The 12,796-nt window shown below is 44.2% G+C and overlaps 1 protein-coding gene across 1 annotated transcript in view; it reads right to left on the bottom strand.

Annotated features, from left to right (window-relative positions):
• Positions 1-4,087: 4,087 nt before the first annotated feature.
• The window catches only part of lasp1 (LIM and SH3 protein 1), a 121,385-nt gene continuing 112,676 nt past the window's right edge, over positions 4,088-12,796 (bottom strand). Inside the window, exons 5-7 of the mRNA XM_067968791.1 lie at positions 11,401-11,512; positions 8,200-8,294; positions 4,088-7,482 (exon numbers count right to left, since the gene is read on the bottom strand). Coding sequence (XP_067824892.1) covers positions 7,309-7,482; positions 8,200-8,294; positions 11,401-11,512 — 381 coding nt within the window. The 3' untranslated portion in view covers positions 4,088-7,308. The remainder of the gene's footprint in view (positions 7,483-8,199; positions 8,295-11,400; positions 11,513-12,796) is intronic.

Below are 12,796 nucleotides of genomic sequence, written 5' to 3'. Positions count from 1 at the left end.
AGGAGGGAGGGAGAGGGAGAGTGAGACACCAAGAGCATATTGAGAGAAGTGCATATTAAGACAGAGCTTGGTGACAAATCTCAAATAGAGAGAGAGAAACGGTCTCAATGAGGAAATCAGCCAGGGTTCCTACTCTTGATCACTGTCCAGGATCCCTACTAGAGTGTGCGAGTATGGATGTAATGGGGTGGGGTGGGAACAGGACTGGACAGGGCTGTGGTCTGCGTTCCTCCAACCCTGCCCTTTTGTGCATCCCCCACTCTCTTCGCCCCACCGGTGGCGGCCGTGCCTTCAGCCGCCTAGGCCCTAAGCTCTGGAATTCCCTCCCTAAACCTCTCCTCCTTTAAGACGTTCCTGAAAACCTACCTCTTTGAGCAATCTTTCGGTCACCTGTCTTAACGTCTCCTTCCTTGGCTCAGTGTCAGTTTTTGTCTGATTACGCTCCTGTGAAGCGCCTTGGGACATTTTACTACGGTAACGGCACTATATAAATGCAAACTGTCGTACTTGGTGGTGGCCCCACCATCAATCAGCCTCTGATACTCTGTCTGGGCACTCAAATCAATAAGGCTGCAGTACTGGAGGGGTGCTGGCACCTGAGGGACCGAACCTCAGAGGGAGTCAGAAGTTTCAGGAGAGACCGGGAGAAGGTTTAGATAAAAAAGGGAAGAAGTCATAGACATACAAAAACAGAAAGAAGCAAATGATACACAGTCACCCAATATGGTCATTTATTCAGTGTGATTACTTTCCAAAGAAATTGTATTTTATTTGTATAAGTCCCATAAAATCACAGGATAATTACAGGTGGGGAAGACCATTTGGCCCATCTTAATTCATCCATCCAGAAAGATCCTAATCCTGTCCACCCTCATTTCAGCATTCAGTTGGTTCCTAAAACATTCCAGTGATTTCCCCTCTACTGTTCTATCTGGGATGTTCCCTATATCAGTCGCTCTTTGTCTGAAGGTGAATTTCCTGATATCAGTCCTCAACTTACCTTTTATTAGTTTCAATCTGTGACCCTTGTCCGACTTGTCAATGTAATTTAGGCCGCATTTGCCGACCACGATGTTTCACCTTTTGACGAAATATACTGACATGCCGAGAAGTGGGGAGTGTAATCGGACAGATAACGCACAGCACCAACACTCCCGTGTTCAGATAACACACAGCGCAAACACTCCCGTGTTCAGATAACACACAGCACCAACACTCCCGTGTTCAGATAACACACAGCACCAACACTCCCGTGTTCAGATAACGCACAGCACCAACACTCCCGTGTTCAGATAACACACAGCACCAACACTCCCGTGTTCAGATAACACACAGCACCAACACTCCCGTGTTCAGATAACGCACACCGCTAACAACTTGCATTTATATAGTGCCTTTAACATAGTAAAACATCCCAAAGCGCTTTACACGAGGGTTAGCAAACAGAATTTGACATTGAGCCGCATAAGGCGATATTGGGACAGTTCAGACAAAGCACAGCGCTAACACTCCCAACTTCAGATAACGCACAGCACTATCACTCGTGACTTCAGACGAAGCACAATGCTAACACTCGTGACTTCAGACAAAGCACAGCGCTAACACTCGTGACTTCAGACAAAGCACAGCGCTAACACTCGTGACTTCAGACAAAGCACAGCGCTAACACTCGTGACTTCAGACAAAGCACAGCGCTATCACTCGTGACTTCAGTCAAAGCACAGCGCTAACACTCGTGACTTCAGTCGAAGTACAGCGCTAACACTCGTGACTTCAGACGAAGCACAGCGCTATCACTCGTGACTTCAGTCGAAGCACAGCGCTAACACTCATGACTTCAGTCGAAGTACAGCGCTAACACTCGTGACTTCAGTCGAAGCACAGCGCTAACACTCGTGACTTCAGACGAAGTACAGCGCTGACACTCGTGACAGACGGACGGATGGATTCCAGAGGGCGCACAATTATTCCACTAAAGTCTGCAAGTTCTACTGGAGCTTAAATAAGTGTTAGTTTCATTCCATTCCATTGCTTACCATAAGATGGCATCGGAAGCTCACCTGATGGATCCTCGCCGTACATCCACTCAAGCCACTTTCCAACAGGTATCACTGAATCGTGACCAGGACCAAGAGCTGAGGATGATTCCTCCCCGCCACCCCCCCACTTCTATAACCTGGGGTACTGAGCCCAACAGTAACTTCCCACCACCCCAGTGACCTCACTTACAGAGGACGGTGCCACAATGTCATCGCATTGACTGATCTACTGTTGAATTAAGCTTGTGCTGTAGCACATACATTACCCAGTTACCAACATGGCAATTTTTGGAACAGATCATTTCAGCACCCAGGCCCACTGAACAGCTCCCTCTCCCGACCGTATTGATGCCTGTCTGAATGTAGTGAATTGATTCATGGAGAATTGTGGATTTTGTTTAATTACATCAATTACCTGCTTCATTTCAGGGGTTTTTGCTGACACAGAAAATGTTTCACACACAGACTCGCAGCAACACATTCATAGAAAAGGAGTTGCCGAATCTTTCTTTACGTTATGAGCGCACGCGAGCACAAAATCCAGGCTGACACTCCCAGTGCAGTACTGAGGGGGTGCTGCACTGCCGGAGGTGCAATCTTTCAGATGTTAAACCGACGCCCCATCTGCCCTCTCAGGTGGGTGTAAAAGATCCCATGGCACTATTCGAAGAAGAGCAGGGGCGTTCACCCCAGTGTCCTGGCCAGTATTTATCCCTCAACCAACATGACTTAAAAAAAATTATCACATTGCTGTTTGTGGGATCTTGCTGTGCGCAATTTGGCTGTCACGTTTTTTACATTACAACAGTGACTACACCTCAAAAGCACTTTGGGACCTCCTGAGGTCGTGAAAGGCGCTATATAAATGCAAGTTCTTTATTTTCTTTTTAAACCAGTGCTGCACTAGGAATATTTAATGAATGGGCACCAATAAATAAAAAGGTTAAAAAACTGGAAAGGACTTTTCAGCCTTAAAAGGTGACAATGGGAAGACCTCATAGGTGCGTCTATACCTTGTTAAATGATCCATGACAGGGAAATTTGGGTCAGTTCAAGTTGACTCATAATGTAGGACACTCTGGGCACAGGTTCAAATTGGCAAAAGGCAAGTTTGGATGGATATCGGCAAGTTCTTCACATAAAAAAGTGCTCAACGTGTAGAATTGGGCTGTGAAAAATCCTGGAACCAGTTAAGGGGCAATCGGATGTTGTGATCCAGGTGTGTAGGATGGATCTGATGGATGAGATAAGCTGGAGGTCAAAAGACCTTCCTCGTGTGTCTTGTGAAGACAATAAACGTCCTGTGTGATATTCTTAATTCATCACTTCAAATTGTCCCCAGTTCTACTATCATCACCAGTGACAGATCGTAGGGCAGTGTTACACAATTTAGAATACTCTCCTTTCAGACGCAGCCTAAGTTTGGAAAAACTAAAATCTATAATTGTACTGCTGGGTGTTTTCTACAGTTCAAGGGGATACAGTTCAATCATTTCACGGGTTCACCATTATCCTATTGAAATCCTTCAAACCACATAAATTGTATATAAACTCATCCTGATTCATCAATTGTAACATTTCTCCGTCTTTCGGATGTGACGTTAACCGATGTGACGTCCGCCCTCTCAGGTGGATGTAAAAGATCCCACGACACAATTCCAAGAGAAAGGAAACTTTCCCCGGTGTCCTGGCCAATATTTATCCCTCAACCTACATCACAAATAATCTAAAACAGATTATCTGGTCATTTATCTCATTGCTGTTCGTGGGAACTTGCTGTGCGCAAATTGGCTGCCGTGTTTCGTACATTACAACAGTGAGTACACTTCAAAAAAAGTCATTCATTGACTGTAAAGTGCTTTGGAACGGCCCAAGGTTGTGAAAGGCACGATATAAATCAAGTTCATTCTTTCTTGCTTGCTGAGGAAAATAGGTTTGTCAGACATTTTTGCATAAGCACATGTTATTCGATCCTGCTCCAGATTTTTTTTCCCCCAACGAAACATGAACCCTTTAGAAATAAATAAATTCCACACTCTTCTCCCACATTATTTCCCATCATTTAGTTTATTGATAATCTGTCATGTAAGAATCATGCCAAAAATACATTTTTTCCTAAAAATTGCAAGCATGGTAATGAAGAATTCAGAAACGCCAAGACATGCTCCATCGGATTCACAGATATCCAGTATTTTATGCAATTACATACATATATATATATAACTTTAATACCCCCCCTTTTAATATTTTTCCGCCTCTTAAATTTCCATACTAACCAAATTCTTGCAACTCCATTTTAAACGTACTGGAAGTTGTGTGGTCGTTAATTCAGAATGTCACACCAATCAAAGGCGGTTTCTGAGCCCAAGTGATTTAAGACAGGGTAGAGGTCATTTATTCCCTTTGCTGAGGGAATCCCACTGGCTGCAAGCTGCTATGTGGGGGAGGGTGGGGGGCGGGGGAGGGGTTGACATAGAAGCCCATCCCTGCTGCTGGGGAAGGTCCAGAGTACTTCCCAGGAAAATCACTATTTTTTTCTCCCCACCTCCTCAAGACTCATTTGCCCGACAAAGCAGCCTGTGTTGTTGGAAATGCGGCTTAAGCATTATTGCTCCCGTTACACTTAGCCTCATCTTGAATAAACCACCCAGAGACCAAAGCTAAGTTCAGGTGCTTCTTTTTTGCAGGTAACTCAATATCGTCTTTAGCAAAAGCTCTAAGCGGAACATGATAAGCATGACATAAAAAAAAACAATTTTTCTACCAATTAATTAGCGATAATAACTGCAGATTTCAAATTAATAGCGATAAGACTAAACAGTTAATGTATTGTTTCCATGGAATGTTGAAAGTCATTAATATTGGCACGCAGTGTCTACATGTGTGTTTATGTACATATCTTCTGTGGTCCTCTAGCTTAGGTTTTTGATCTTCACCAGTATCATATCAGTTAACCATTTATGTAAAGCCTAGGCCATTTCACATGGGAAGTCAATTGTTTTTCCCTTTTCTAGAGAATTGGAAATACGAGGTCCCCCTCCAGTGACCCAATCCCTACAAAGTATGTCTGTACTCGGACCAGATTAGAGGCTGGTACTTAACAGAAGGCTGTTCCGATTTTAGTGAATGCAATATTCTAATGAGTAAAGCACAGCCTTTTCACATTTATTCCATTGTAAACTGTCATAATGCACCAGTTGCCACCTTAATTTGCTACGGGCATTTGCAATACTTTCAAAATAATGTGGGCAGTTTTATGTAGACTAGAATAGCTGAAAGCTGCTAAACCCAGCCTTGGATGTTACAATACAGGGTCTGAGGGATTCAATCAATTCCATCAACACCATGTCAACTACCAATTAATTTGTACAACTCCAGTTACAACAGCCAACTTTCAAATCTTGACTTGTCAGCTCCTTTTAAGAAATATATTGCTGTAGCACAGAGGGAAGCTGGTACATTTCTGGTACCTGAACTTCTAAATGGGCATTTACACAGGCTGGGAACAACTCTTTTCACCGTCGTTCAATGAGAGAGAGAAAAAAAAAGAGATCCCAGACTAGTTCCCAGTGGGCACTCGTTACCCGGGCAGTGGAGAGAGTTAATTGGAGAGGGCTCTCCATTTGTCGTCATGACGTGACTTTAGAGAAGTGGCCAAAAATTGTTTATGAATCTCTTCCCTCGTCATGCTGGTTCAAAGTGGATTCAGTCTCAACAAAGCCCTATTGGAAGTAAGCGTAGTAACGACACTGAAAAACGTGCTTTAATCCCAGTAAAAGTCCCTTTTCTCATCCTATTTCCCCTCAAATTGAACATTTGTTACCATCTTGACCATCTCTCAGCTTCAATGGCACAAAATGCTTCAAAATCTGCCCCTCAAAATAAGACCGAAACACAACAGTCAAGTCGCGTTTGCAGATGTCACTGACGGGAATCTCTGGCGTAGCTTTGAAATGAACGGCAGATGCTGACTGCACAGGCACCAGTTGGGTAACTGTACTTGCCAATGCATTGACTGGGTTAAATATCCTTCTTCCTGCACAGATTTGATTGGAACACCAATGTTGTAAATACTAAATGTTAAGTCAATTGAGTGTAATGTTGATTAAAAAAAGGGGGCATTTTTTCCCCCATCGTAACAATTTTTCAAACTGAAATTAATTCTCAGTCTGCCTCCCTTCAATTTTAAAACTCACCACATATGACCAACATGTCTACCCGTGTAGCAAAGCCTCACCATCGGGGCATGACGGGTGTATTGGCTCTTATCACCAAGACTGATATTCTAGTTCATATGGGGGCAGGAGAAGAATTGGTAGCGGGCAGGATTCAACCACTGCTTCAATTCCAGTGAGCGACTTAATTTCTGACGCCACTCTCTGAGTCTATCGTCCCCACTGCCTTTTATAAGGAAAAGGAAGGTTACGGGAACTTTTTATCTCTGACCCCCCCCCCCATTCGCCCTTCCCCCTAAAAAAAATTACAAGACAGCAAAACGATCCACTATCTTTATTGGGGACAATGCATTGAGATTCCTGGTTTTACGAGAATTATGTACCAGTTTTATTGGATTATTTGGCCGTGAATCACCCCCACTTGCCTGCACTCACGAGGCTAACCAATTAAGAATGGTCACTGGAATGAGGTAATTAAAAATGGCATTTAGAACACTAGAAATCCAGTCTTCCACATGTGTGTATTGAAGAACGGAGCAGCATTTTGCCAAACTGCGTTCAAACTCTCCCTCCAGCTGATAGAACGATCCTGTATTTTGGTCTTGCTGTGCTTTTAATAAACGAGTTATTGCAACAATTTACAGAGGGGAAAAAAAAAATTCACCAGCATAACTGGTGTCCGTCTCTCTTGACTAAAAGAGGCTTAACCTGAGATTGTCCAGCACAATAATCAGGTGCAGTAACCCAGAGACAAGAATTTCAATTAAGGATCTACAAGGGGAAGGGTCATTTAAAAAAGGGGTCGGGGGGGGTGAGGGGGGGGGGGGAAACAATGCAGAGAAGTGAGTGGCTTTGAAGAAAGACTACCGTTCCTTCTCCAAGGTAGTTAAGCCAAAGAAAACTTTGCCTGTATTCCAGTAGATCACAGAAATGGAAACAGCTATGTTATGTAATTGGAACCACAATTTTTAATACATTATTTTTTAATCTAATTTGTTTTTTGTCAAATTACTGTTGGGATTCATACTGTAATTTCTTTTATTTATAATATATATATATAATCAAAGCATAAGCAGGCGTCGATCTGGGCTCAGTTACACTGCTTCCACGTAGTTAGCTGGGAGCATGCCCGTATCCCCCGTTCTCTCCACAGTGCCATACATCCATCCCTCGTCGATCTGTTGTACATCAACGATTAAGTCGCCATCTTGGAATGAGACCTCATCATCGTCAGCTGCTGCATAGTCGTACACAGCTCTAAATCGCTTCTACAAAAACAACGAAACAGAGCAAGAGAGAAAAAAAGAGAGATTACCAAGATGCCTTAGTTAGAGGATCAGCCATGATCGTACTGAATGGCGGAGCAGGCTCGAAGGGCTGAATGGCCTACTCCTGCTCCAATTTTCTATGTTTCTACGTTTCCCCCGTTTCCCACCCTGGTTCCACGAACACAGTCAACCTTCTGGCACCTCACTAATTAACCATTTTTCATGTGGCGGCCGTGGCTCAGCGGGTAGCAATCTCGCCTGTGAGTCAGAAGGTTGTGGGTTCAAGTCCCACTCCAGAGACCTGAGCACATAATCCAGGTTAACACTCCAGTGCCAGTACTGAAGGAGCACTGCACTGTTGAAGGTGCCCGTCTTTCGGATGAGACATTAAACCGTCTGCCCTCTCAGGTGGACGTAAAAGATCCCATGGCACGATCATGGAGAAGAGCGGAGGAATTCTCCCTGGTGTCCTAGCCAACTAAAATCAGGTTATCTAGTCAATTATTTCATTGCTGTTTGTGGGATCTTGCTGTGCGCAAATTGGCCGCGACATTACAACAGTGACTACACTTCAGAAACTTCTTCATTGGCTGTGAAGAGCTTTTGGACGTCCTATGGTCATGAAAGGCGCTATATAAATGCAAGTCCCTTCTTTCTTTCATCAGTCTTCCCACAGCAGGACAGAGAGAACATTTAGAACATGAAGTAACAACTTACCCCGGATGAGGGAGGTGGGGCAGACGGTGTAGAGGGAGGCGGAGTGTAGACTTGAGGTTGTGGCTCCTGCTGAGAAGGTGCCTGAGGCTGGAAGCCTGAAGAAGGGTGAAGAGAATTAAAAGGCAAGTTGGGAACGATTCCCATCATTGTAGCAAAAGCTTCAAATCGAAATATTTAAAACATGCATTGTGTCTAAATTTTAACGGGAACACTCATCATGAAAAAGTGTTCCAGAAACCTTTTTTTCTCCTCCCTGTTTGGAAGAAGTTTTCTTGCATTACGGATAAGTGACCAGATGAATCACTTTTAGGTCATGGGATTTTATGTTTGCAAGAGGGAAAAAAAATTGTCACAAACACTTTTTCATGAAGATTCCTTTTAACATGCAGCCCCTGGTCGATGCATGTTCTGCTGATATGGCTTTGTCTTGTTTTCCCTTGAATGGAAGTGGAGACACACACACTCACTCCCACACTCACTCCCAGTGGCCAATGCTGGAAATGAGAAGATTGGAGAAAACCAACAATATTCACACTCAGAACACTGGACAATTACAACGGGAAAAACAGTTTGGGAATGGTGGAGAATTGGGGGAGCTGTGCAAGTTCAGCAGTTTGGGGTGAAGAAAAATTGTGTTATGAATCCTAGTTGTTTTCAATAGATCAGGGTGCACGCGTTGGAGCTGCACATGAACGGACCTGTAGAGCCAACAAGTCATAGTCAAGCAGTCAGGGGTTGTAGGGTGGGGGGGAAAGAGAGATTACAAGAAAGTAGAAGAGCTAGAATTTCATTCTGAAAAGTCAGCAATCTGTTTGCGTACATTTTTAAACTACGAAACTATGGCTGACCACCGTTGTACAGTGTCAGTTCTCAGGACCTACCGAGATATAATAATCAGCCAGTGGCCCTGCTTGGAGAGGCACAAGAAAATTGTTGTTCCATCCCTGTCAGTTAGTTCGTTCATTATTTATTTTTAAGAACTTTAGGAACAGATGTCAAGGCCTTGAAGAGGGCACAGAGGAGATTAACCAGAATGATACCAAGGATGAGTTACGTGGAGAGACTGGAGAAGCTGGGATTGTTCTTACAGCAGAGAAGGTTAAGGGGAGATTTAATAGGCGTTCAAAATCATGAAGGGTTTCGCTAGAGTAAATAAGGAGAAACTATTTCCACTGGCAGAAGGGTCGGTAACCAGAGGACACAGATTTTAAGGTAATTGGCAGAGGGGAGATGAGGAGAAATGTTTTTACGCAGCGAGCTATTATGATCTGGAATGCACTGCCTGAAAGGGTGGTGGAAGTAGATTCAGTAATAATTTTCAAAAGGGAATTGGATAAATTCCCTTGAAGGGGAGAAAATTTGCAGAGCTATGGGGAAAGAGCAGGGGAGTGGGATTAATTGGATGGCTCTTTCAAAGAGCCAGCACAGGCATGATGGGCCAAATGGTCTCCTTCTGTGCTGTAAGATTCTACGATTCTATGAAAAGTGAATGTCCTCTAAGCCACATTGAGACATGTGCCTGGCGATGTCCTAAATCCACATTCTTGGTCTCCATCTTCTTCTACCAGCTCTCTCCCCTCCCCTCCACACATTGACCCATTGGATGCAGAGTCAAAAACGAGTACAGGCATCACCACCCACCTCGATAGCCATTTTCAAGCGTGAGCCTAGACAGCAAGTATCAGCTGGCTATTGGTGGGGGGCCAAAGTCCACCCTCCTGGACCCTCGTCAACAGGTGCGCACTTCCAGCGGGAATCGCTCAATGGCGACCATCAGTGGGAACGCCGACCGATTTTCCCCATCTCAAGTAAGTGGTGCCGAGACCAACTGTAGCATCGCCCACCATCGCCCGGCTAACTCAGCACGGACCAGGGATCGAGCCGGGACCTTCCTGATCTGTGTGGCTCACTGCCGGTAAACACATTAGGGCAGCCCATGTTCATCTAACTTTGCCTGAGGTTCGGTAGGTGTTGCTCAATTTTCAGGGCAGGTTGGTGTCTCAGCATTCGCCAGGGTCAGTGAACGACACCTGCATCGCAAGGTAGCACTGATTTAAGTCAGCTTCAGCTACTCATACCGTTTAAAGGCAGCAGTCCGCCCTTATTGCAGCCTGCACCAGTAAAACAAACAGAAAACAAATCACGTCACTGGACTTGGACATCTAGAGCAGCAGTATGCAAACTTTTTGTCTGCACTGGCTGTTATGTGTGTTATGGAGCTGTGGGGACCATGTATAAAGGTTATGCCTGTTCCCATTCATTTTCAGCTCTTAAGTTGCTGACACTAACTGATCTTAGTTTCCAAAGACTGAACAGGCTGGGGTTCTTTTCTCTAGAAGAGAGAAGGCTGAGGGACGACCTAGTGGAGGTCTTTAAAATTATGAAGGGGTTCGATAGGGTGGAGGTAGAGAAGATGTTTCCACTTGTGGGGGAGACCAAAACTAGGGGTCATAAATATAAGATAGTCACTAATAAATCCAATAAGGAACGCAGGAGAAATTTCTTTACTCAGAGAGTGTTAGAATGTGGAACTCGCTACCACAAGGTGTAGTTGAGGCAAATAGCAGAGATGCATTTAAGGAGAAACTAGATAACTACATGAGAGAGAAAGGAATAGAAGGGTAGGCTGATAGGGTGAGATGAAATAGGATGGGAGGAGGCTCGTGTGGAGTATAAAGATTGGCCTAGGCCAGTTGAGCCAAATGGCCTGATTCTGTGCTGTAATTCTATGCAACAGCATTAAAAATAATAATTTACAAACTTCCAGACCCATGAAATTCAAACATGACTAGGCAGCAAGAAATAGAAACACAAATAGGACCGAGGAAAGAGTGAAAAAACTTGAGGTATTCAGACCTGGTGACTTAAGCGGGGACCCCAGTGAGGTATATAATGTTGTAAAGAGAAGGGAAAAGGTACATTTGGAGCACTATTTCAAGTCATACTATAACAATCGGACAAGGGAACATGGTTACAAACTAGTGAAAGGCAAATATAGGACTGACGTCGGGAAGTTCTTCAAACAAGGAGTGGTCCAGGCATGGACATCTGGGGAGGGTAGTGGAGGAAAATATCCAGGAATAATTTAAGAAGCAGTTGGATGTTTTAATGACTGGAGGGGGGAGGTGGGCTGGTGTTTGGTACTTGGAAGTGAAGATTCACCCGGAGCGAGTTGGCAATTGTGTGACATTTGCCTCTCACCACGATGCATCTCTGGCTCCGGCCTGTACTTCGGGGTATCGTGCGAGTTCCTTCGCTCACCACCCGCCGCAGAAGTTCCTTTGCTTTTCTCAAACTCTTCATGATATTTAATCTATTGAAAGATCGCAAAAAAAAAATACACACACATTAATTGTGATTGCAATTCATCTGACCAGCACAGTGGATCTTCAAACAGTCACTTCATCAACCCTGCTTTAAATACCATGCCTTTCCCGATTTCCCCCAGTGGTGGCCTCTACTTAGTGTCATGGGAACCAAATGTCCATTAATGGCTACAAATGGGTGCCATGTAACTATCAGGAAAGACTGAACAGGCTGGGGCTCTTTTCTCTAGAAGAGAGAAGGCTGAGGGGCAGTTCTTTAAAATTTTGAAGGGGTTTGATAGGGTAGACATAGTGAAAATGTTTCTGCTTGTGGGGGAGACCAAAACTAGGGGCCATAAATATTGGATTTATTAGGGATTGTGTTATAAGGAATTCAGGAGAAACTTCTTTACCCAGAGAGTGGTTAGAATGTGGGACTTGCTACTATAAGGAGTAGTTGAGGCGAATAGCAGAGATGCATTTAAGGGGATGCTAGATAAGTACATGAGGGAGAAAGGATATGCCGATAAGGCTAGATGAAGAGGGTTGGGAGGAGGCTCGTGTGCAGCATAAACACCAGCACAGACCAATTGGGCCGAATGGCCTGTCTCTGTGCTGTACATTCTATGTAATACAATGTAAACCTACCTTTCTACTTCCATTAGTCATTGTAAATGTAGGACTCGGGAAAGGCTGAAGATAGAAACCTCACTTTTTTTTTCTTTTAAAGTGCTTTGTTCCCCCGTTCCACAAGGTGGTGCCCTCACATGGAATAAATTAATGGTGCATCTCTGCTGGGCCAAACTCTCAGGACATCAACGGTTTCCACAAAAACACTTCAAAAGCACATGCACATCCCTACAATTAACTGCAGTGTGTGTATAACCAGGTTTTAACACGCATGCTCAGACAACACACACTGTGCGGTACTGCACACAGGTTGACCTTTCATTCTCTCAAAGACACACACAGTGAGTGTGCATAACCGACACACCTTGCTACATGCATTTGTAGATGGGCTGGCTGGGGAGGTATGCAGTTCCGACTGTATCCCTACCGGGTTTTTAGGTTAGGTTAGGCAACAAAGACCAAGTATTTGTAGAGCTGTATTGTGATCCGTCTTGTGATGTTATCAGTTAACATAGGAACAGGAGGAGGCCATTCAGCCCCTCGAGCCTGTTCCGCCATTCAATTAGAACATGGCTGATCTGTATCTTAACTCCATCTCCCCGCTTTGTTTCCATAACCCTTAATACCCCTGGCCTAACAAAAGTCCAACAATCTCAGTTTTG

This window comes from Heptranchias perlo, chromosome 30 (genome assembly GCF_035084215.1).
Source record: "Heptranchias perlo isolate sHepPer1 chromosome 30, sHepPer1.hap1, whole genome shotgun sequence".
Lineage (NCBI taxonomy): Eukaryota > Metazoa > Chordata > Chondrichthyes > Hexanchiformes > Hexanchidae > Heptranchias > Heptranchias perlo.
Note: the sequence above shows the minus strand (reverse complement) of the source record. Positions and strands in the feature narration are given on the sequence as shown.